The 26900-nt window shown below is 37.7% G+C and overlaps 1 protein-coding gene across 6 annotated transcripts in view; it reads right to left on the bottom strand.

Moving 5' to 3' along the window:
• The window catches only part of PTGER3 (prostaglandin E receptor 3), a 226982-nt gene that overhangs the window by 160157 nt on the left and 39925 nt on the right, over positions 1–26900 (bottom strand). Inside the window, exon 3 of one of the 6 annotated variants that reach the window (XM_017880093.1) lies at positions 19803–20358. The exons of the other annotated variants lie outside the window; for them this stretch is intronic. Coding sequence (XP_017735582.1) covers positions 20260–20358 — 99 coding nt within the window. The 3' untranslated portion in view covers positions 19803–20259. Of the gene's footprint in view, positions 1–19802; positions 20359–26900 lie in introns of those variants that run through there. 6 annotated transcript variants of the gene reach the window in all.

Genomic DNA, 26900 nt, shown 5'->3' on the forward strand with positions numbered 1-26900 from the left:
CCCTCCCTCCCTCCCTCTCTCTCTCTCTCTCTCTCTCTCTCTCTCTCTCTCTCAAGACAGACTCTGTCTCAGTCACCTAGGCTGGAGTGCAGTGGCACAATCACAGCTCATTACAACCTCACATCCTGGGCTCAAGCCTCCCACCTCAGCCTTCCAAGTAGCTGGGACTACAGGCATACATCACCACACCCTGCTAATGTTTATATTTTTTGTAGAGATAGGGTCTCACTATGTTGCTTAGGCTGGTCTCTAACTCCTGAGCTCAAGTGATCCTCCTGCCTCAACCTCCCAAAGTGTTGGGTTTATAGGCATGAGCCACTGTGCATGGCCCATAATGCTGTTTCTATTACAATAAACCTCCTCTTGCCTAAGTTAATGTAAGTGGTGATCTATTTCCTATGGCCCAAAGAATGTAAATAACCAACCAACACAAACACCTTAGGTGATGAGTTTGGGTATCCGACACTTGCTTTAGTGATCCCTGGTACTCATCAATCAATTGACTCATGGCCTCCAGTGCACCCTCCACGCTGCCCCCACAGTTATCCTCATTCAGAATGGGATCCCATTCCTTTTGACATGCACAGGCTAATTTTCTTTGAAGGGCAAGTTCAAATTCCACTTTCTCCATGAATACATGGAGACTATACTGGACAGAGGTGGATCCAGGTTTTGTGGCATCTGAAGAGTATAAAACTTTCTTTAATAAAATGAATATAAAACTACGTCCCTAGGAAAAGGCCTGTGCAAGTGAGAGATTTTGAAACTTCAGCTTCATTCACTTCCCTGTACATCTACTTCTGATACCAGGTCAGGAAGGATGTTTTCTCCATGAAATTATTCTACCAGGTATATTTTACAATAGTGTGTGTAATCACACAGACCTGCTACATAAATAAGCTCAGTCTTACACCTGCTGCCTCCCACTTCGGGAATATCATTTGTGATTGGACTGCAGTATTCCACCCCACCGGGCTGTTGGTAAGAAATTCCTAATGTCTGACAGATCTACTGTCAGATTTGGGAGGGAAAACATTGATCAGTATATGACACTACTCCTGCTCATCCAGCATCTAGCATATGCCACCTAATATTGGTAGATAAGCCATTCTCCACACAACTGTTTCTAAAGAGAATCTATCTGCTCATTACACACATACATACACAGACATCCCAACATATATGCTTTGTAAAATTGCTGCTTTTTTTTCTATTATCCTTAAAATAAAGATAAATATCTACTTCACGGGCCATAAGTGTCCTGTCCACCTCTCCACCATCATTCCTCTCTCTCTCCCACTCCATATTAGCAGAGCTAAAAAATGTACTGTCCATTTGTGGACATCTGTGAAAGGGAGCAGTCAATAACCATTAGGAATAGTTATCTCTGCTTTTAAATTCCGCTGTTTTTTCACTTCCTCCTACCCCATTCACCCTTGGCTCAGTTGAAGGTCTCAGTAAAGACTAATAAAGAGGTGATAGATTTGTTAATTGGCTTAATCATTGAACAGTATAAACATATATCAACACATCACATCATACCCCATAAATACAGAACATATACAGTGACTATTTGTCAATTAAAAATAAAATAAATCACAAATTTCTAAAAAGAAGCTAAACAAATAAATGAATAAGGAGCTGTATGAGGGCGAAGCTTTGAAGAATGAAAAAAGGAGGCTTCCCAGACTGACTAGAAGCACAGTAGAGAGAGGAGAGCCACCTAGAGAAACAGATCAGAGAGAGCCTAAAGGGACCTGTGGAAATGCAAGAGCACAGCCCAGAGAGAGGCCTGTCAGTGACGGCCAGAACCTAATCACTCCCTGGAACCATCAGAGTGCTCGAGAGGGACTGCATCTCATGAAGTCACCCAGGATGTGCTTGAGTTCTTTTAATTAATCTGAAAAAAAAAAAAAAGGAACTTTCTATGGCTAGAACTGGGGATATTTGGAAACATCCAGAGTCAGTTATTGACTATCAGTACCACTTGATTATCAGTTCCATTGAGGCAGGGTTCAAATCTACCTTGTTTCTGCTCTATGCCCACATATCACAGTGCCTATCCCATAGTATGAACTCATTAAATATTTAGTGAATGAATGGATAATCTTTTCAACAAGACTCAAGCTCTTTGAAACCAGAGACTGTGTCATAAGTATTCTGTAACTCTAAAGAATACAGCACAATGCCTAACACAGAGTGACACTAGTTATGATTTGCTGTCTGATTTAGAAGGCTCTTTATATGCTAAAGGGAGATTGTTTTCTTTCAGCCTGGTGATAACCATGCACACCTGGTCAAATTCACATCCTGCCTTATCTTTCATGTGCTCCCAGCTCTGTAAAGGTAAAACAAGCAAAAGGAAGAACAATTATTGGTATCAAAAATATAGTAGTCTAGAGACTAATCCTTCCCTGAACTATCTTTGTCACTTTCTGATTCATTGAATTTGGTTGGTTTGTTCCACAAATAGAACCTTCTGGCTCTCAGAACCATGAGGAAACAGCCATATCCCTGGAAGCAGACTTTAACAAGAGGCTGCCTCCTGAAAGGTCCTAGTCCCCAGGGATTTATTGCCATGGAAAGCCTGAACTGGCCGGAGGACGAATTGCACACATAACCATTGGGTTGAGTACAGAAATTGTTGTTACTAGATAAACAGTTCTGTATGGTTTAGCTGTTGTGAGTATCTGTTATGTTGCTAATCGATATAAATAGTAACGTTATTAAAGTTCATTAAGGTTGGGTGCGGTGGCTCATGCCTATAATCCCGGCGCTTTGGGAGGCCAATGGATGCGGATTACCTGAGGTCAGGGGTTTGAGACCAGCCTGACCAATGTGGTAAAACCCAGTCTCTACTAAAAATACAAAAATTACCCCAGTGTGGTGGCACACACCTGTAATCCCAGCTACTTGGGAGGCTGAGGTACAAGAATCACTTGAACCAAGGAGATGGAGGTTGCAGTGAGCCAAGATCACACCTCTGCACTCCAGCCTGGGCAATTTTTTTTTCTGTCTCAAAAAAAAAAAAAAAAAATTCATTAAATTAACCAAATTATTCTAACTATTCAAAATTGCTCTACTAATAAAACAGTAAGGGTAACTACAAGACCAAGGTGGGAGGATCACTTGAGGCCAGGAATTTGAGACCAGCCTGGGCAACACAGCAAGATCTGTCTCTACCAAAAAAAAACTTTTACATTAGTCAGGTGTGCTGTGTGAGCCTATAGTCCCAGCTACTCAGGATGCTGCAGTGGGAGGATGAGAGGATCCCTTGTGCCCAGGAGTTAGAAGATGCAGTGAATTATGATTGTACCACTGCACTCCAGCCTGGGCAACACAGTGAGACCTTGTCTCTAGAAATAAAATTTTTAAAAAATTTAAGTCAATAAGGAAAGCCCTTTAAATTAGTTAATAATTTAAAGGAAAAAAAAAAACAAGAAAATATGTATTTTCAAAGACAGTTAAGGATAAAGTTACACAGTTCAGAAAATTAAAGAGATATTTTGGTGAAACAACAAAATGTTCTCTTAATCTTCAAAACTTCCCAATACATTTTCCTGAATTAGTGATAATATTGTCTTCTGTCCCCTTCCCACTCTCATGGAAACCCTTCCATCATGATAGCCCTAGGGAAAAGGGAGAGCCAATGCCAACTTGAGCAGCAGGAGGAAACCTTTGCAAGGAAGGGCCTTTGCAGACAAAATCCTTCTAGTGCTAGAAGAGGGGAGAGCATAGAAAGAGGAGTAGGAGATAACATCCTTACTTCTCCATTACAATGGCCTCAGAGTCAAAATTCAGAAGCAGGAGAAAGAACAGAAACATCACAGAGAAAGAAGAAATGGTCTCAAGCTGTTTAGTATACAGGCTGATGAGGTGTCACCGCATGTATGTGTGGACATGAAGGAGAAAGCCAATTACCATTCCCTGACTCTCTTCCAGCCTCCCTGAACTCTCCCTGGGGTTTATGGAAGGCAGTGGAAAGCTGTACACCATAGAGACCAAGGAGATGGAGGTTGCAGTGAGCCAAGATCACACCTCTGCACTCCAGCCTGGGCAATTTTTTTTCTGTCTCAAAAAAAAAAAAAAAAAATTCATTAAATTAACCAAATTATTCTAACTATTCAAAATTGCTCTACTAATAAAACAGTAAGGGTAACTTACTGGAGTTATTATTGTTGGAGTTGCTATTGTTGGAGGCCGAAAGAGTGAGGGTCATGATCAACTCAGTGTACCACTGGAGGCTATGTGAGTAAACAGTAAACTGTTTCTCATAAATGCAGAATGTTTGCAAACTGACAAACTGTATATGCCACCCAGAAGAACTGCAGGAGGGCAGTCACAATCCAGGCACAAGTGTTTCTTGTGATTAGGCAAATGTGAAGCCTATTAGTAATAATGTGAACCTGTGATCAATTAAGCAGCTGACCAGTCGTTACCTCCTCCTCCCTGCTCTTTCTACCCAATAAATACAAAGGGCTACCTTTGCTCACTAAAAGCAGGGAGTTCTCTTCTTCCCCTGGACCCTTCCTTAAAATAGTTACTTTTGTCTTAAGTTTTCATTTCCATGATCGTCACTTTATTCAGTCTTGTAATGACCTTCTCAGGCAGTAACAGTAGTAATTGTCGTAGTGATGGTCTCAAGTAGTAGCAGTGGCAGTCTGTCACAGCTATGATTAGGGCCAAGATGACATTGTTAGAGTCATTTGAACCAGAGCAACTCTGAAATCTACTGGGCTGCATTCCCAGACGGTTAGGCATTCTAAGTCACAGGATGAGATGGGAGGTCAGAGCAAGATACAGGTCATAAAGATCTTGCTGACAAAACACTTTCGGTAAAGAAGTTGGCCAAAACCCACCAAAACCAAGATGGCGACAAGAGTGATCTCTGGTCATCCTCACTGCTACACTCCCAGCAGCACCATGACAGTTTACAAATGCCACGGCAACAACAGGAAATTACCCTATATGTTCTAAAAAGGGGAGGCATGAATACTCAGCCCCTTGTTTAGCATATCATCAGGAAATAACCATAAAAACGGGCCACAAGCAACTCTCAGGGCTGCTCTGTCTGTGGAGTAGCCATTTTTTATTCCTTTACTTTCTTAATAAACTTGCTTTCACTTTACTCTGTAGACTCACCCTGAAGTCTTTCTTGCCTGAGATCCAAGAACCGTCTTTTGGGATCTGGATCAGGACCCCTTTCATGTGACACCGTGGCAGAGACAGCAGTTCCTATGAGGGGACGAGCCTAAGGCAATGGACTGGAGGAAGGAAGTGGTTGTGCCTCAAGGGTCTTCTGAGCCACTGAGATGACAGTGAGGCCAAGTCAAGGAAGCCGGACCACAAGGTGAGAACGTGCTGAGGAAACCGTTCCCAGGTTTCACCAGCACTGAAATCAATGGTGGATGCCAGTGGCTGTCTAGCAACCAGGCAAGACAACAATTGATTCTGGGGATTTCAGGGATGACTCAAAGGGCAGAATCAGGACCTGCTTTTGATAAGCTGCCTCCCTTCACTTATCTGCATTATCACAAGGGCATGTGAGCTTTCTCCTTCACACAGATGCCATCTTGGCTAAGGGAAGGGCGTGCTGGGAGAAACCATGAAAGACAACATTTGCCTCAAAGAGACTGAATTAATCCAAAATGAGAAAATAATGGATTGACAAAATATCTTCAACTGCAAGATCAAGAACCTATCTCCTACTCTTCTACCTCCTAGTTCCTGCTCCAGCCAGCAGAGACCAAACATTTGTGAGAGTTTTGTTCTATCTAGAAAAATTTTAAACAGATATCTTTAAGCACCTAAAATTGTATTAATTTTACAATTAGTATTTACTGTAATTGTATTACAGCCTCATTGTACACTGTATAATTTTCACCCTGGCCATTAGCAAAACAGAGACTCTAAGAGCCAAAGAGCTATCAATGGCACTAAAAAAATATGGTTATGGTTTTCCCCTTTATAAATCTGTGAATATGAGCCTTTACTTTTCCAGTTTGAGGTATTATAAAGGTGACCAGGAAGGAAACAGAAATGGTGTCAAAGATAACTAATAAAACCAGGCCATTCTAATTCCAAACAAGTTAAGAATATATGTCTAAAGACAAATTAAGTCTGACAAAACATGTAAGTTATGTTTTGTTGTATCATCAGTAACAAGAGTCAATCAAGGGTCTTATTGCAATTTTATCTACAGTTTTACAAGGTAAATTATAAGAAATACAGCTCAGATAAAAAGAAAATATTAAATGCACTCTTCTAGTATATTACCACATCAATAGTTGAGAAGGATTAAATAAGATTAAAGTCTATCATAAATATGGTAATTGCACTAAGTAGTTCCACGACAAATCGATCTTTATTTTCCAAGTAAGAGATGATTTGATTGATCTCTGTGCACTTCAGTGTTCTGGAGGATTTCCTAGTCCCTGAAGCTGCAGGTGTGGTCACTGTCTGGGGCAAAACACCTAACACAACTGAGAAGTGATTTGTCCTCTGTGGTCCCAGCTGTGCATAGGTATAACCACAATACAATCAAATTAAATCTCAGCCAGTGTGACACTGCCATAAGAATAATTATTGGATACTAGCAGAAGCTGTCAAGGGTCTTTTATACATCCAATAAATCAATTCAACTGAGTAGTGAAGGTCAATTCAATTTAGCCTTCATTGATTACATGTCTTTCATGTGTAAGACACTGTGCTAGGCATTAAAAGAAAACTTTGACTCCTCACCAATAAAAATGTTTTGTTGTTAAACAGCTCTCATTATGTAGTGTAAATTGTATGTAGTTAGTGGTTATGAAGCGTCTAAATTCACAATGCATTCTCATTTCTCTAAGTGATAGGAGTATCAAAATACAAGTGTCTAAAGCCCCATTAGTCACAATATGACCATTTGGAATCTGGATCTTACATAAAAGTGGTAAAAACCCAGTTGTTTAATTTTAAATATGAAGTAATACAGCAAATTACTTATTCAGCTTCTCTTATTCTTAGTAATACAGTAACTGTGATCTTCAAGCAAAACCTTGATAAATTCTTTGACATAAAATAACCCATAGGAAGTTTTAAAAGTCATGCAATATGGGTACATAAAACAAAGAACCATTCTCGGACTGTGGCAGAGGCTTCCAATTGCTTCCTAGCATCCACTCTCCTCTCTTTCTACCAGAGCCCTGATTGTGAGCTGGGTGCCAACTAAAACACTGCATTTCCGGACTCTCTCCCAGTTAGCTGTGGCAACGTGACTAAATTCCAGCCCATTATTTGTGAGCAGAAGTGATGAGACTTCTAAAATTTCTCCTTAAAGGAAAGAGGCACACCCTTCTTTATTTACTCTTCCTCCTTCCTGCTGACCAGAAGGCAGAATAATGGCTGGAGCTCAAGCAGCTATATTGGATTATGAGGCTGTGCACTAAGAATGACAGCTAGAAATAGCTCCAATCTCTGATAACCAGGAGTAACCGGATCAGCCCTGGACTGTCTATATCCAGAATTTATATAAATAGGAAAGAGATACCCATCTGTGTTCTTTTAACCATTGTTTTATTTATTTTTTGTTTTTTTCTGAAGCTGACCAAAACCTAACATACTGATAAAGTCATCCCATCAGCTAGAATAAATTCTGAGCAGTTATCACGAGAAAACTTAAAGTAATGTGAAGAGAAGCCACACTTATAAAAGGAAACCAAGAGTTTTCATTATAGCTAGCCTAAAATGAAGTTAATTGCCTAAAATGTTCTGTCACCAAGGCTTTGGGAGTTAACACCAGGAGGCTGGTTTTATTGTGTATCATGCCCAGAAGTTCAATGATAATTTCAAATTGTTTGCATGTAATTTCCCCAAAACTTGTACAATATTTTGACATTCTTAAAGTGGAGAGGTGACATAGTATCATACTACTGTGTAATAAAAATCTACTCTGCCCTCATACTGGGTTTACAATACAGATAATGGCACTGGAAAGAGCTCAGAACTGAAATCAGAATGCTTGAAGCTTAACTCACTATAGACCCGGAAAGTTGCTTAAATTTTATAAAGCTTTGTTTCTTATCTATAATATAAGGATAATGATAACAGCAGCTCCATTTTCTACACAAGGAAGTTGGGATAATCAAATAAAATAAATGTAGGTCTAAGTGTTGTTGTTACTAAAATCGTTTTGGTGCTCACTTATGTTTCACTGGGAGAGGCACTCCGTTTTTAGTTATCTGGAATAATTACCTTTTAAAAGGGACTCTTTTTTGTCTGCATTAACTTATTTTCTCTACCTTCTCACTTTCATGGTTCTGCAGAATAATTTTGTTTTTATGATGTCTGAGTTTTCATGAGCTATACGTATGCAAATATTTTTAGCTAAAAGAATATTATTGAGAATGTGTATTTGGCTAACTCATAACTGCTTCTTTTGAAACTAGCTGAGAAGCACTTGAACTGACACTGAAAATAAAAATAAATTTATTAACTAATTATAGAAGGCTGAGCAGTTATAATATGTCACTTACTGATTGAAATCTAAGTGCTATGTGTAGCAAAATTTCTTCAACCCAGCATCGAGCATCCAGACATTTCACATGGCAGCGTTTACTTTGCTAGCATTGACCAATCATCAATGGTGTAAAAATGCCCCTGGACGTACCAAATATTGAAGTGCCTTCTGAATTAACAAAAACATATTACCAATCCACGGAACCTACACACACACACACACACACACACACACACACACGCATATATATTTTCACATATATACAGGTATTTGTAAAAATATATATGTGAAAATATATACATACATATATGTAGGTGTGTGTATACACATCAAGCTTCTGGGCATGATATACATATATGTGAAAAATATACACATACATGCATTTTATATACATGTATGTACACATAAATACATGTACTTACATATATATATATATATATATATATATATATATATATATATTTGTGACAGGGTCTTGCTCTGTTGCCTAGGCTGGAGTGCAGTGGCATAATCACAGCCTCCCAATACCTGATACTACAAGTGCACACTACCACACCTGGCTAATTTTTATGTTTGTAGAGACCGGTTTTCACTGTGTTGCTCAGGTTGTTCTTCAATTTCTGGGCTCAAGCAGTTCTTGCACCTTGGCTTCCGTAAGTTCTGAGATTACAGGTATGAGCAACTGCACCTGGCTGAAACTAAAATATTTAACTAACTGATGTGTATCACTCCACAATCATATAACATGGAGATTAATATGAGTAGCAATAAAAACTCTAGATTATCTGTGTTTACCTGGAGCAGAATGAAAAATGCTACAATCCCATTTCACAAATAGTGAAGGGAAGATTTAATTTCTTGCTCACAAGAAAGCAGGTTATTTGAATTTACTGTCGAGAACTGCCTTCTGAATGTCATTCGTTTCATAGGCTTCCTTCCCATGTGCATCTCATTGACCTTGGGCTTCCATTTGATTAATAATAAAAGTCACCTAACCTTAAATTCCACTCAATTCTTCTCTCTCAGACACTCACACACATACCATTAGAACTCCCACTCTCCAATACAACCTAGAAAAATGAGACACTCTACAAGGACATATACTGAGGGCTTGGCCCTACCCTCACACTTCTGACAGTCCAAGGAAACGTGGGGAAAGAGGAGCTGGCCTGTGGACATTACACTTTGGTTTTACTGCTCCTTTCTTGGAAACCCTACTCACTCTCTGCCCACTATCCCCGAGGCTGACTGGTGAGATATTTCCGCTCTTATCCTCTCCTCTCCAAACCCTCAGTCTTCCCCTAAAAGCCTGCTTTCTTTCTTTAATTTTCCACTGCTACTTTTATTACACTATCCGAGCCAGAAGGCTAGGGTATAGAGAATATATGTGGAATGAGACAGGGAGGAAAGGTTGCTAGGGAGTGAGCACACGGAGACCCTGACACCAGTCCTTTCTGGGAACTGCAGGGAGATGCATTCCATGCCACAGTCTCTGAGGTGGACCCAGAAGAGAATTTTGAAAGGGGCTACAATACCTTCAGGTGTCTGTCTTCTCTTGAGATTTGCTCCCTTCCAGCCCTTCATGTCTTTCCCAGGTTTTTCCAAAGAAATCCTAACTCTAACTCATCATTAAGGCTTAACTCTTCTATGTCCAATTCCTCTATGGCCTTACTAAGTGGCTAGAGGTAATGGAAATAGTTATTTATGAGATATGAGAGAGTGACAGTGATTTACTGTGTTATTACCCAGATAATACATTTACTTTCTAAGATGGGCCTTTTGTGTCCTTACTCAAAGAAATGAAAAATCTTAGATTATAGGTCTTATGGTAGATCCTACAGGGTTAGGAAAGCTTTTGGAAACCCTTTAAATAATAATAATAATAAACTACATTTAATTGGTTATACTAAATATCAAGCACTTTTCTAAAAGTTTTACACATTTTAGCTCATTTGATGTTCATAGTAACCCCAGAGGAAAGTACTAATACCTTTACAAATGAAAGTACTGAGCCCCGAGGAGGGTGAGTAATTTACCCTCAGTTATACAGCTAGTAAGTAAATGAACTGGGGTTTGAACCCAAATAGTCTGGCTCCAGAATCCCTGCTCTTTATTCATCCAGATACCTGTCAAAAACAGCATCAAGGCTGAAATTAGTCTGGGAGTCAGAAGGCTTGAGTTATAGACCTGGCTCTGCCTCTAAGGAGCTATGCAACTTTGAGCAAACCACTTAAACTCTCTCAGGTGAACTGAACTTGTGGTTGATAGCCTTGTTTTATTGGAAGCAGAATGATTTCTTTCAATGAAATCCTAATTAAAAGCCGGATATACACAACAGATAAAAGAGAAATATTGAGCCTAGGCTGCTGTTATAGCTGCCCACATATTGTTCAAAAATTGAACCCTTCACCCCTTACTAAAGATAGCACTCTGTTGAACCAGTTGAACTCCGTTTGACTCAGTGATCTCTACTGCTTCTTTCAGCTACAGGACCCTGTGTAACCGATTGTGTAGAAACACCTAGCAGCTTCATGTCTCAAAATATGCTGCCCTCTCTACCATGCACTCAGGTGGAAACAGCCTAGTGTTAGAGACAGAAAAGAGGCAACACATGAGCAACCAAGGACATCGATTTCATCATTTTACTTGATTTCCTTCAGGGCTCAACCAAATAAAAGATACTAATTAAAGCCTCACCCTACACTATACATTTCCCTCTGAGAAGCAGAGATGAGAAATGCAGTTTCTAAGCACTTAGCATAGTGACTACCATTTTCGAAGTGTTCGATGAATGACCATCCATGCTAATTTGAATACTATAGCAACGGTATAACTAAGACCCAAAACATGTATAACAACAACATTGCTCTAGGTAGAACTTTTTGAGATTAATTTCATTAGATACTTGGAAATAGATTCGATTAACCTTGTTTTCCTTCTTCAATAAAATTAGATATGAGGTCCCTCAATGTTAAATTACCCCTCTTCTAACAAGTATATCGAGATATAGATCTGGATATACTTAACTTTCTTCCTACCTCCAGATATTCTCTTACGAACCTCACTTCTCTTTTTCTGCATAGTGGAACACATTCATCTCTAAACCATTTGTTTTTCAGTATTACTGTCCTACATTTGTTACATATCCCCCACTAAGAAAGCGGAATGTATCACAGATGGTGTCCTTGTTAAAAGGAAAACTTCTAGAGAGACAGTGCAAGACTCCTGGGTCTTTGGTTTGCTTTGTAAAGTGCATGTGTATATATGGGACAGGGGTGAATATATCTGCAATAGAGCTTATGACACCCCAAAAGCTAGAGGAATCATGCTATATTAATTTTCTGAGAAACTCACCAAGTATTGAAAAGTGAACTGGTCTTGGGCAGAAGTCTACATTTTGTACAGTTAGGTTAAAATGTCTAACCATGGTAGGTAGGCGCTCCTTTTGCAGCAGCCCATTAACAAAACTGAGGTGTAGGTGAAGAGCATTAATAACAAGAAGCTCTATAGTCTCTGGAGAGCTCAGAAGAAAGACTTTCAGGAATGACTCGGAGGCTGCTCCGGTGTGCTTTGAAGTTTTCCAGTCTTTGAGGTGTGTTGCTTGCATTTTTGCTCCTCAAGGGCATTTGCATCCACACTGTGGTTAAGTATAGTAATAAGCAGAAATTAGAAGCTGAATGCAAACTGAGTGAGTGAAGGAATAAGGGATGCAATGAACAATAAGAAGAATTGATGGAGAAACTGCAGTCTAGTGATATGAGCACATGGCAGGAAGCAAAACAGAATTTCTAAATGTGAACAGATCAAAATCCTGTTCAACTTCCTTGCGCCTCAAAAGGAGGTGGTCAGAAGTTTTCTTGAAAGGCTCTTGGTTCTTGGAAGGAAAGTGTTTTTTCACTCTTTATCAGTCTCTGACTTCATAGCTGTGTTACCAAAAGGGCTGGAAGCAAGGATGTGGGTTTAGACCCTGTGGCCAAAGGCTGCTCTGCTCTTTGCCAGTTTCTCTGCTCCTGCCAACCACAGCTACCCTTCTTCTCTCTTCTAGCCTGGCTGCTCACTTCTCAGCCTGGCCATTCTCCAGCTAGGGCCATGCCATTGCAGACATCTGAATTAATGCAAACACTGTCTTACCTTCACATCACCTCAGAAACTTAATATAAGAATGTAAGAAGTGTTGCACCCACTAAGACCCATAGTTCATTCAATTTAATATTCTCTCCAATGGTGACACCAAGGGACCTTTACTGGGATGGAAAAAGAGGCATTCTGAATAGCATGCATGCCAAAAGTTAGGATACCATTATCTCTAATTTCAGCCCCTAATTATAGTTAACTATTAACGGAAACATGTAGCATATGAAACATGTAGTGTATGCTATGTCTGTCAATGTGGTAAGTCTGTAAACCTTAATTTTTTTTTTTTTTTAGACAGAGTTTTGCTCTTGTCACCCAGGCTGGAGTCCAATGGTGCAATCTCTGCCCACTGCAACCTCCGCCTCCCGGGTTCAAGTGATTCTCCTGCCTCAGCCTCCAGAGTAGCTGGGAGTACAAGTCACACTACCACGCCCAGCTAATTTTTGTACTTTTAGTAGAGACAGGGTTTCCCCATGTTGGCCAACATGTTCTCCATCTCCTGACCTTGTCATCCACCCGCCTCGGCCTCCTAAAGTGCTGAGATTACAGGCATGAACTACTGCGACCAGCCAAACCTTAATTTTTTTTAACTAAAACCTCTTCCTGGGCATCATTGCATTTTTTGATTTGTACTATTTTGTTTGGTCATTAAAATCAATTTAATAAATATTTATATGTCTACTCTGTGTCTATACTTCAAAGCCTTCACATTCTTGGAAGCTGAAGGTCTGGGGAGGAGAGGAAGTGGGAGGGGCTGGGACACTAAGATTAAAATGATGTGTCTTTCATTCAAGAAGGTAACCATCCAGTGGGGGAGCTAGAAGCACAAACAGCTCACTGCAATACAAGTAGAGCAGTGAGAAGTAATCACCGAGGCATAAATGAGGTGCTTATGGATGTACAAAGGAGGGAATCAGTAATTCTGAATCAGGCATAAGGAAACAATTCTTAGGGTAGGTGTCTTTTGAGCTGGGCTTCAATGAATGAGTAGAATTTTGTTCATTGAAATTAACATTTAAGCAAAGTAAACACTAGAAACAGACTTGTGAATGCGCATAATGTGTTTGGGGAGAGGATTCGAAAAAGGCTGGGTTCAGTGTAGTCAGAAAAAAATTGGAATGGTAGATTGGGATTGATTTACTGAGAGCTTTGAACAAGTTAAATCTTTTGGACTTTGTACAGTGGGCACTGGGGAAATAGTAAAGGACCCTCTAAGTCTCTGCTCTTGAAATAGATAGTCGAGGACACTACTATCTCCACTATTCAAATGAGAAAACTGAAGCTTAGAAGGAGTAAGAAACTCCCTCTAAAGCAAGTGTAGAAGTGATATTTGAGCTGAAGTTTCACTCTAGCGTCCAAATACTACACCTACTCTGAGTCTTTCTTTAAAAATATTTTAGAATTATTTTAATTGACAAGTAAAAATTATAGTAATAACATGATGTTTTGACATATGTCTTAGTCTTAATTTTTTATAAAATAGGAATAATAACAATACTCCCTAGCTAACTAAAAATTTGATCAAATAAAACTACAGATGCTAAATTACCTTAGAAAATATAAAATACTTTTATAAGTGTTGACTATTAATACTATTTTGTTGTTATCACAATTCAACTAATATAACTCCTAAATATGTTTCTGGAAAGGCAATTAGTGTTATTTGATGATAATATTGTCTATAAATGATTGAGTCCCTACTGGGCTTTATATATACATTATATCTCATTTCCTTGCTATCTTGTGAAATAGCTGTTTTTATCTCCAATTTATAGACAAGTAAACAGAGGCTGAAAGAGATTAAAACCTATTCAGTCACACAGCTGGTAAGTCAAGAACCATACTTCAAAATTACATCTTTAAATCCCCAAATCCCTTTCATAAGGCTACTCATTGCCTTCCTTATTGATGATGCTATAAACCTTGGAGTTTGCAGTGGCACACAGAAATGATGTCTTCAGGGAGCGATTTAATGTTGAATACGTAAGTAGTAATTAGGCTTGACTTACCTGAAAAAAAAAATTACCCATTCAATCCTACTCTCTGAGACAAAATAATGTCTTTAAGAATAATTTTATTGTTGATTTAAAAAAAGGATTTAAAAAATTCCCTGTTTATGTAATGGTATTGTTTCCTTACAATTATTTTAATTATTTTAAAGTTTAACATTTATTGAATCATGTGTTTCTGTGGGGTTTTTTTGTTTGTTTTTGTTTGTTTTTTGAGACAGAGTCTTGCTCTGTCGCCCAGGCTGGAGTGCAGTGGCGTGATCTCGGCTCACTGCAAGGTCCGCCTCCTGGGTTCACGCCATTCTCCTGCCTCAGCCTCCCGAGTAGCTGGAACTACAGGCGCCCGCCACCATGCCTGGCTAATTTTTTTGTGTGTGTTTTTAATAGAGACGAGGTTTCACCATGTTAGCCAGGATGGTCTTGATCTCCTGACCTCATGATCCGCCCGCCTCAGCCTCCCAAAGTGCTGGGGTTACAGGCGTGAGCCACGGAGCCTGGCCTGTTTCTATGTTTTAAAGTGTATTTCTCGGCTGGACGTGGTGGCTCACGCCTGTAATCCCAGCACTTTGGGATGCCGAAGAGGGCAAATCAGTTGAGGTTGCGAGTTCGAGTCCAGACTGGCAAACATGATGAAACCCTGTTTCTACTAAAAACACAAAAATTAGCTGAGCGTGGTGGTGCATGCCTGTAATCCCAGCGACTTGGGAGGCTGAGGCAGGAGAATAGCTTGAACCTGGGAGGTGAAGGGTGCAGTGAGCAGAGATTGCACTACTGCACTCCAGCCTGGGTGACAGAGGGAAACTCTGTCTCCCAAAAAATAAAAAGAAAATAAATAAATAAATAAAGTATACATCTCTTCTCTTGGTTATAAAACTTTAAAATATATACATAACAGGTTGGATAATATTGTACAAAAATTTGGTGATTGTTATTCATGATAGATGTATTCTTCTGAAATATATGTATATTTTATGCATAGCAAAAAATCAGAATCAGTAATAAGCAGAGTTTGACCAAATTCATATTGTTGGCAGACTTTCATATTCAATGAAGTCAATCCAATAATCCAATTGTAATTGTTATTAATGGCCACCAGATATTATGATTTAATTATTGGAAAGTAATTGCTGTAGCTCTTTTAAAATAACATTTTTTCTGTTTTATAAGTAAAGTTTTCCCAAAAAAATTGTCAACTGATAAGGTGACCATAGAAATCTTGAAATTCTAGCTTTGAGATTCGGGTCAACAGCAATGCGTTTAGTGACACATAAAGCAGAATATAAGCCACATCTGAAGAGGTTGAAAGCAGAACACTAAGCCCAGCAGCTATATTTAGACAAATCTTTCTCTTTTACACCAATTCCAATATTGTAGCCATAGTATGACTGTTTTGAGACATAGAATCATAAAATCCTAAGTTGGAAGAAGGCTTAAAGAAGATATTTGTATTCCATCCATCTACAGCAGACTCCCTAGTGGTTTTCTGGTATTTGCTTGAATATTTGAAGTGACAGGAAACTCATTATTGCCTAAGGCCAGCCCTGCCACTTTAGGGCACATTGGTTTAGCACCTTTCCAGATTAAGTCAGACCCCTTTTTTGTAGCTTCTTAGTCCAGCCTTCAGAGCGTATGAAATAAATCCCTATTTAATGTGACACTCCTTCACACATTTGAGAGAATCCTACCATGGTTCTTAGATGCAGTCAGGTTTGAAGGGAAATTTACAAAGACAAATATTTGAAAGAATATTAATCAAAACCATAACAATGATTAAGTTTGAGTAGTAAAGTATAGGGAATTTTTCTTTGGTCCTTGTGCTTTCCTGTATTGCTTAAATTTTATACATGAATATATATTCTAACTATAATGAAAGAAAATGTAGAGCTATTTACACTTTGGGAAAGATATTTAAGTCCTAAATGCAATCAGTGAAAACTGAGACTTCACTTTGAAGAATGAGAGAATTTGAAATCTGAAATCTGCAAGTGATAAACCTCAATGTCCCCACGACCTAGACCCATATGATAGAAGCTCATTAAAAATGTGAATATGACTCAATAAATCAACAAATTATTCATTTAATCGATGGTCAAAATCTACTTGGAGATACAGTCATCGTATGGGAAGTAACAGCTCCACTAAGGACCAAGCTGTTACTGCTGTGAATCCAAGCACTGAGAGGAAAAGAATCATTTCCATCCTAATTCAAATTGATTTAATGCCCCTTTTAATTGTGTATTTCTCAAATACATTACAGTCCAGAAATTCCCTGGTAGTTCTGTTTGTGACTTTATAGCTAGAGATGAACCGAGGTACTCAGAAATAAATTATTGTTCTGCTTGAATCTCGATACATCTATGAAAATTTTGCACAGGAAACTATGATGGTGCTTATTTTGATGATGGTGGATAAGTATCATATTTAAATCCTGCTGTGTATGCCAAGTTCATTGTATATACTACTTTTTCAAATATTTATATTCACCCTATATGCTAGAAATACTTATTCCAAAAAGTGTTTACAGATTAGGAAATTGAGGTGGTAGGCACATGTTACACTAGTCTACATTACATAGTGGTGAGAAACAATTAACCAATATAACCAGATCTTATTTGTTGTTTTTCAGACAAGAACTACCATCCTGAGATTCACCTCTTTGCCCATATGCCTTATTATTTACTTTTCCGACGTTCCACTTAACGACATTGTTATAGCAACTTTTCAAAATACCTCTTCTGTGCTACTAGAACCATTTTCCTATCTCACAAAGACTGTACATTTAAGCCATAAAGAGAACTTAATTAAATTTCTTTATTTTGCTGTTTCTTGTTTTTTCTTCTACTTTCTATGGAGTTGAATCACATCCTTGCCTTCTTATCCTAAGTCTTGAGAGGTTGGATAAAATTTGTATGTTTGTGAAGACATTCAACCTTAGTTGGAAACTGGGCCAACTTAAGTCTTCTGAACTTGATTTTAATATTAATAATAATAATTTATATTTGGGGGCTAAGGCGGGTGGATTACAAGGTCAGGAGTTTGAGACCAACCTGGTCAATATGGTGAAACCCCATCTCTACTAAAAAATACAAAAATTAGCCAGGCGTGGTGGTGCATACCTATAATCACAGCTACTCGGGAGGCTGAGGCAGGAGAATCGCTGGAACCCAGGAGGTGGAGGTTGCAGCAAGCCGAGATCGTGCCACTGCACTCCAGCCTGGGTGACACAGTGAGACTCCATCTCAAAATAATAATAACAATTTATAATAATATAATAATAACAATTTATTGAGTGCTTTCGTACCAGACACTAAATAAACATTTGCATACATTATTTCATTGGATGCTTACAACTAATATGTTTTTAGGTAAAATTATTATCTTGATTTACAGCTGAACAAATTGAGGTTTAGAAAAAATTAACTTGATTAAGGTCAGCCAACTAATAAATCAGCAGAATGAGGATATGCCATCGCATTTAGTCTGATTTTAAGTTCCATGCTCTCAAACAAAACGCTTTATGTTTGAATCTCCCAAAATAGTATTAACGAATGAGTACAGAGGTCAGGATATGTTTTTTGACTTTACCAATATGGGCTACAGATTCCTCAGGTAATTACTATTGTTGTTGCAGCTGCAATTACCACTGCTAATCCAACAACAACAACACTGCCTTCTCTATATTTATTGTACCCACTACTCTTCTGAAATATTCAAATATTTTAAATATTCACATTTTAAAATATTCACATATTTAAAATAATGCAGTAAATTATGTACTTCATTTTATAAAAGCAAGTTTTAATAAGAGAATGGGTTCAGAAAAAAATTGAAATAGCAATGAATGATTACATTAACTTGAAGTTTATTAATGGGAAGCACTGCTCCATTTCATTGAATGAAGAATAGTCCACTCAACCTTAAGGAATCATTCTCATTTGCCAAAATCATTTAATCCTCATTTAATCCTCACAACTACCCTATAATGTAAGTGCGAAAATCCTAATTCTTCATATATATGGATACAAAAATCTTAGTTTAAGAAATTTATTTCAAGTTCTACTACTATTAACCCAAAATTTGATCCAGATGTGACTCTGAAACATGTACTTTTACACCCCCAAGAGTGATCTGACCATGATACTTATCGTCCCCCAAGAGATCCTAACTTCACATCTGACTTGCCCCTTGTCTCTCTCTGAGGATATCCCTCTCTCCTTTCCACAGGATTGTTTTTGGCAAATGAGAATGATCCCTTAAGGTTGAGTGGACTATTCTTCATTCAATGAAATGGAGCAGTGCTTCCCACTAATAAACTTCAAGTGGGTGGAATCATTCACTGCTATTTCAATTTTTTTTTCTGAAGCCATTCTCTTATTAAACCTTGCTTTTATAAACTGAAGTTCATAAATTACCACATTATTTTAAAAATTATATTAACAACAAATCATTATGAAGATCTCCAAGTTGCATTTCTAAGATAAATTATATAAAAATGGGTAGGCAGAAAGGAAATTAGTACTCAACCATTTGCCCTAAGCAGTTACTCATTTGGTTTGGTTTAATAACCTATGGGATAGTAAATAAATAGATAAATAAAGATTTGTGGCCAGTCACAGTGTCTCACACCTGTAATCTCAACACTTTGGGGGGCTGAGGCAGGCAGATCGCCTGAGCCCAGGAATTTGAGACCAGCCTGGGATCATGGTGAAACCTTGTTTCTACAAAAAATACAAAAATTATCTGGGCATGGTGACACATGCCTGTAGTCCTAGTTACTCAGGAGGCTGAGGTAGGAGGATCACCTGAGCCTGAGAGGTTGAGGCTGTAGTGAGCCCTGATTGCACCACTACACTCCAGCCTGGGCAAGTGACAGAGCAAGATGTATATATTATATATAAAATGTAATTGGGTTGCATTCATTCAAATAAATGTCAATTGACCCCAGAGATGCCTGAGAACTGTTGACTACTGTCACACTTACATTGAAATATTCAAAAGGCAATGTATACAATGAAGACTAAAGATAAACATCAAGATGTACAAATTTTTCAAGTTTATAGATCTATGAATAGGTTGCATTCTGAATTCATTTAGTGATAATAATAGAATTAAAGTTTGGAGACGCTGAGATTTTGTTCCCTTGAACAAAATGTTTTGCACTGTTCTAATCAGTCTGATCAGTTCTGTGGAAATGAAACCTGGTGAATGAATAAAATATCAAATGCACCAAATAGATTTCACCTGGTAGCAAAAAGGGATGGAAAACTCAGAAACAGGGGCAAGAATTTTCTTTCAGAAAGACAAAATGTGCTCCCCTCAAACTGCATTGTATTTTCCCAGCAGAAGCTAAAGCAAATTTCAAAATTAAGCAAGGAGAGATGATAATCAGAATAGTTTCACTGATGACAACTAGTCTGCCCTAGGTCCTGAATTTTCTACAGTCTCTTAGGAGTTTCTCTGTAACTAGGAAGCATAAGTACCTTCTGCTTTTCAGTAAGCATTCTCCCAAGTTACAAGTCAGACAGGGCGTGCAAAAGGAAAAACAAAAAAAAGAAACAAAAGCCAATAGGGCCAAAGAGATGTATCCTTAGTAACCCAAACTGTCATAAACTCTTGGCTTTAGCAAAAACCGCAGGCCTGTGTAGAAGTGGAAGTGTGGTTTTTCTGTACAGCCATCTGCTCCAGGAAACCAGTAGCCTCTCCACCGCAGAAGTGGTCCTGGAACAAACAAGGAAGGATCTAAATGTTTGCAGTCATGTGCACATGCCTAGATTGGACATACGGACCTTCACATTTTTTTTGCTGAGAATCTTGTTTGCTTAATCTAATTGGCATTCTTAGAAAAGCTGCCTCACCACTGCTCCCCCAAATTATTTCTGGTGGTTTGAAAATGTCCAGACATTAATAACAAAGTCAAAGCCTTTCTTCCACGGGGTTTTAGACAAACCCTCGAAGATAAACTTGAAGTTTCTGAAACTAATCACAGTAGTAATTATTTGCTCAGGGATAACACAATGATTATATTCCAACTCCAAATCAGGTGTGAACCCCAGCTTTATTTCTCATTAACTTTTGTGGATTTGGTGAAGTGATTTATCTGCCATGAACCCCAGTTTCCTTATCTGTAAAGTGCTGATAACACACACCTTCTGTCGTTGACATGAGAATTTGATAACATACAAAAAGTATAGGTGCTCATAAAATGGTATCTGCCACTATTGTCATTATCACCAGTTCAAGTTTCTTTAAAATGCTGTTAGTGTTCATGTGTCCTTGAAAGCATTCTCTTTTTCATTTCCAGGAGTTTGGTTACTTAACATCTTTTACTATTAAGAAGCTCATTTTAAAGCAGGTATGGTCAAAATGAGTGCATAATTCAAGACTTAGTTCCAGTTTTAGGCTTGAGCTTCCTAACCAAACATGTAAAGCTTTGCAGTTCCTTAAATCATAGAGACTCTCACAGAAAGATATCTTAACCTATGTCCATAAATGCCCAAGAGGTCTATAGATAGACTTCGGCAGGTCCGTACAATTTCTGACACTGTGCAAAAACCCTCTGCACTTTTTGTGGGAGTACCACATACCTATCATCAGTTTCTCAGAAGGGTTGTTGATCCTAAAATGATTAAGAACCAGTGTTCTTTCTAATTAAATATAACTTAAAACGGCCTCAATTGTGGATTTCAGAATTATCTTCTCTCAATGTTCTTTGCAAAATCAGATTCAAATAACCTTGTATGTTACATTCAAAGCCTTCTTTTTAAAAACTGCATAATAATATTATGCATGAATGCTGATTATCCATAGTCTTTTGTTACTTGGCCGCAGAAACTTACAGTTAACAGATTAGCTCCCTCATTCTAATTGTATTTTTTTAATCATATTTTGGTTTTCAGTGTGGTAGGTAAATCCATCTTCCCATTTTATACAAACAATAGGTTTCAGTAGTGTCAGTTATAGAGATCAGGACTTGAACTCTGTTATCAAAATGTATGATAATAACTCTAGACCTGAGGAATTGAAGACTGGCATGAACTCAGAAAGGCACAGCGTTGTCAAGAGACATTGTCCAATATTTGTCCTTATAAAAATCATCTTTCAGATAAAATGCAGCTTCTGCAGCTTTGTTATACAGACTAAATATGCAAACATCTAATTTAAGGGGAGAGTTTGATAAATTAGTTTTCTCCTTCTGCGAGAATTGTCTGGAAATGTGTACCTAATGATGTAGAATTATAACATTTTTTAAAGGTCTCTGGAGACAAGGATTCACTTTCGGTATCACTTTGAGAGACATACAAACTCTAAGGCCTCTTATCAAAAAGAGAATAGAGATTGGAGGCATCAATAGAAAGATGATACTTTCTAAGAAATTGTACCTAATCATCTGTGAATAGGTTTATGTGATTATGGAAGCCGATCAGGGCCTGTGGTGATCAAGGCATTGTGGTAGTGGCAGCACCACACTTTTGTGCAGTCAGACACAAACTGGCATTCTAGTACCTGCTGCCTCAGGAAATGCCAGAACAGTGCCTATGTGGACCAAGGTCTCACAGATGACCTCATCCCACAGACCCTTGGCTACATAGCACCTGGTTAGTGGCCCTGGCCCTTACTTTTAAGGAGAGGTTCCAACTGAGGGCAATTATGTCCCCCATAGTATATTTGGCAATGTCTGTGACTATTTTTGACTGTCACAACTAGAGAGGTATTGCTGGCATCTCATGGGTAGAAGTCAAGGACACTGTGAAATAACCTACAATACATAGGACAGCCCTCACGACAAAGAATTACCTACCCCATGTGTCAATAGTGCCAAGGTTGAGAAACCCTGCCCTAAAGCCATGCCACTTTGGTGACCGTAAGAGGTTATATAGATAGGTTCTATTTAGACACACACTACCCATAGGGCCACTAAAGTTTAGCCCATTTGACAGATTTGGAAATTGTAATGCTTTGGACAGAGTGAAGTGAACAAATACCCTACAATGTCCTTTCATTACAGGTTAACACCTATTCCTTTCCCCAAAATGCGGATTAAATGTCACCTTCTACAGGAACACTTCCCATGTTAGCATTACGTTTCCATGTATTCTCATGATACCATGTGCTTACTCTAATTGCACCTCTGATTATTTCCTGTTCCCCTACCAGGTTACAAATTCATTGAGAGCTTGCTGTTTTTATTAATCCTTGGGTCTTAGTACCTACCACAGCTTGGCACATAATAAGTACGCAATAAATATATCTTGAAGGAAAGAGTAAGCTTGGAGAAGTGACTTAAATTCTCCATGACCAACATCCATCCAGAATGAATTTACTCAAGGCTAGTACTAGCAAGCACACTGGCCCCAAGGACATTTGGCCCCATGCCCTCTGAGGACATGAAACTGGGGAATGTCTCACCCCATGGCCTGTAGGTTTACCAGCATGATGATGGAAATTTTGGGTCAGCCATAGCCATACTAGTCATAATGACTTTTAAATTTTATTTATGTATTTATTTTAATAATAATAATTGTACATAGTCACAGGGTACAGAGCAATGTTTCGATACACATAATGTATAGTGATCAGATGAGGGTAATTAGCACATCAACATCATCTCAAACATTCATCATTTCTTTGTGTTGGGAACATTCAATAGCCTCCTTCTAGCTATTTGAAACTGTATATTAGTGTTAACTATAGTAATCTTACAGGAGTATAGAACACTAGAACTTATTTCTCTTATCTCTCTTATTTAGCTATGATTTTTGTTTACTTTAACAAATCTCTGCCTATCCTGAAATACTAAAGAATCAAGATTGTAGAGATAATAAGATCTGGTCCTAGGCCTAGAACCCCTGCATGAGAGGAACCAGGGACAGAATTCTCCCTAGATACCTTTTCTCAGGAAGAAAGAAGGATACTTTTAATGAGCTTGACTTTGCAGTCTCCATTCCACAGAGTTTCTCCCTTCATTGAAGAAGGAAGACCAATAGTGACCTCAATAAGTACATGAACAAATAGCTGGGGAGCACAGTATTCATAACCACCAATACTCAGCTCACACCAATACTCAGGCACAAGTCAATTAAAGGGTTGGACTACGAGCAAGGACAATTCTTATTTTGGCTGCCTGTAGATTACACCAAAATCCACAAGAACGGGGAATAGCTAAGCTTAGAATAATTTATAAATGCACTTTGTGTTAAGAACAATAATCTTGAGATTATAAAACAAAGGAACATCATGTTGAAAAAGGGAAAAGAGCAACTCTCAGATTTATATTAAATCAACAATAATTTGTTATATACATGATTATGGAATATAAAACAAAATCTAATTTTTTAATCTAATTTTTCCAGATAGCATGGGGCTGTTGCATTACATTGTGCTATTACATGACAAAGCACATCAAATATGATTTCAGCAAAATACTTAACATAGGCATAAGTAATATATTCCTGACATGAGCTGATATCAGGAAGAAAACACAGGGACATTTTAGAACATTCAACTTTATTTTCCATTGACAAACACGACATAAATAACACACATTTATTAAATACACATACTAGCTATGGCTTGAATGCCAACAAAAGTCTAATGTATTTTCAGAGGCTCTTTATTTTTTTGTCTCCACGGTATTGAAGACCAGCCTTTAAAACATACTAGAAGATATATTTAAATACACTGACGATAACTACCCATAAAACTTTACATAGGTGATAAAATAGACTTTTCCATTTAATCAAGTATATAGGGATGGATGCTGAGGAGGAGAGGTGAAGAACACTATTCTTTCAATACTGATCTTTACAATATGGATTAGAGTGCCAACGATTTCAGCTCCTCCTTAGGCACACCGTGTAAATAGTACTTACATCCACTTGTTACAAACAGATCAAAATAATCAGTGCCTATTTTAACTGATTTGCTTAAACAGGCTTATACTATTTGCACAAAAACATTTGATAAGGAGAGCAAGAAGGCAAACTATTTTTTTCTCTTTCGAGGAAGAAAGTTGGGAAGGAAGAGAGTTCAGCAGCCAATAATGGCCTGAGTGAACTTATCATTTGCTTTGACAGACAAGACCCCTGGCCACTCAGTAGTTTGTCCTACTGATGCTCAAGTGTTCAAAGACAAATGCAGTCAGTCCCTTCCTCTCTTTGCTTCCAGGGCCTGGCGCAAAATGATGAAGTTTAACGGGTAGAAAATGGACAGGTTTTCCATCATATCTTTTTCTATGTTCTCTGCCCCACCCACATGAGTATCCTTTCAAAAGTAGAACATTGAAGTGTGTTAGTAAATCATATGTATTTCCCCCTGCTTAACATTACAGCTTTGACTTCTACAGACATGGAAAACTGTATAAGGAATCTATATTTGAATTACTATTAAAGTTTGATGATTGGCTGTTTTTGCCTAGATGTTTGACTTACTTTAATTAAAGGATTAAAATATTCTAATTCTAAAGCATTTAACAATAGTATTGAAGAGATGCACGAATGATAATAACTTGAGAAGTAGAATCATCTCCAAAATGCTCAAAAAAGCATGAAAAGGCTGACTTGTTTCTAATGGTGATCTCTTTCCTTCTCATCTTTACTCCCATAATAAATTCTTCAACAAAGCAGACTTACTATACAACAGATTCTGATCTGTTTCACATATTAGGGTACTGGCACTTTAAAAATATGAAGTTATTATCTCTCCTCTTAAAACAATCCCAGCCTCACCAACAGGAAATATGTTTGTTACTTTCTTTCTGTGAAAGAATGGATAAGCACAGTAGAGTCAAGGGGACTAAGAGAAAACAGTGTAGTTTCAAATGAAGAAATATGTAATCTAGTAGATATCTGGGTTGCTTATTACATGAAACGGATTGATACAAAGCTTCTGAAAATAAGATAATTTTTATTCTCAGTGAAGAAAATGTGTGACATATGAATGAATATGATACATATCTGATTGAATTATATTTCTAGAGAATCATAATGCACTCTGCTTATGGTATCATAATGTAATGGTATATGACTAAACTTGTGTAAATTATAACCCTTAAATAGAATCTTCATTTTAGGAATTATAAAACAGAGAACATATCAAATAAAATATTTCCCCTAATTCTTTTATCATCATCACCACCTAGTTAGTTTCCTTACAATATTGAACTAATGTCAGCTTCTTAACAAATACGTATGTGAGTTTAGGTTGGTTATTAAATTTTGTAAATTGGCTCGATCATAACCTATGTCATGAAACATCACAGACATCTGTCACTTTGTGTCAGCACTTTATTGCAACTCAGAAAAGTCTCATGGACTAAGCTGCAGTTGCACAATTCTGTACATTTTTTAGACCTCAGTTTTAACAGATTTTGAGATATGTAAACACATAAAACAAGCAATAAACAAGCAGCTGTTAAATTTTGTCATTGTTGATGGTTTGTACTTGTTATATAGATAAAAAATAGAAATTTTAATTCTTCAAATTAAGTTTTTTGCGCGTTTGTAATAATAAATGCTCTGTAGTCTCCCTATGTCATTCAGCTCCTAGAATCCCGTGTATTGCAGGAGAAGCTTTTGGGGTTAAATTATGAAAATAATTAGATATTATGCATATCTAAAATTTCAAAGAACAAAAGTTTTCTATTTTCTTTTTCTGAGTTGATCTCAACCAAAAGAACTATTAAATGATTGCCGATGTGGAGAAGGTTGAAAGCTGACCAATAATTTGGAGTCAAAAGAACAAAATCATAAAAGTATTGAATAAATAAAAGCCTAATCTACTTGAAAATCCAATATTAGAATACTGCCGCAGAGTGACCTCCTTATTAAAATACTGTTTGCCAGTTTTTAGTTTGTCTGTCACTCAACACCAATGTGCTCACAGGATCTTTCATAGTTAACTTACATGAGGTTTTGCAATTATTTTCTGCAACATAGTCAAGAGATATTTCATAAAATAAAGAAATGTCAGTGTAAATATATGTATACCTTGTATTTCAGACTAGTTTAAATCTGGTACGATTAAACACTTACATTTACCTAAAATATCTTGGGATATATACAGCACTAGGTTAATTTGGTAAATATTGAGATAACTCATTTTTGTTTCTTCAACTTCAAGATACTTTTAAGACATTCATCATAGCTATTTTATTTGAAAAGTAAACTGCTCTCATTAAGTAATATGTGATCATTCTCTTCTATGACTCAGTATAGTATATAAATTCATTGTTTGGAAAATAAACACTACTTGGTAAAATTGAC

Source organism: Rhinopithecus bieti, unplaced genomic scaffold (assembly GCF_001698545.2).
Source record: "Rhinopithecus bieti isolate Rb0 unplaced genomic scaffold, ASM169854v2 scaffold_11941, whole genome shotgun sequence".
In the NCBI taxonomy this organism is placed as follows: Eukaryota; Metazoa; Chordata; class Mammalia; order Primates; family Cercopithecidae; genus Rhinopithecus; species Rhinopithecus bieti.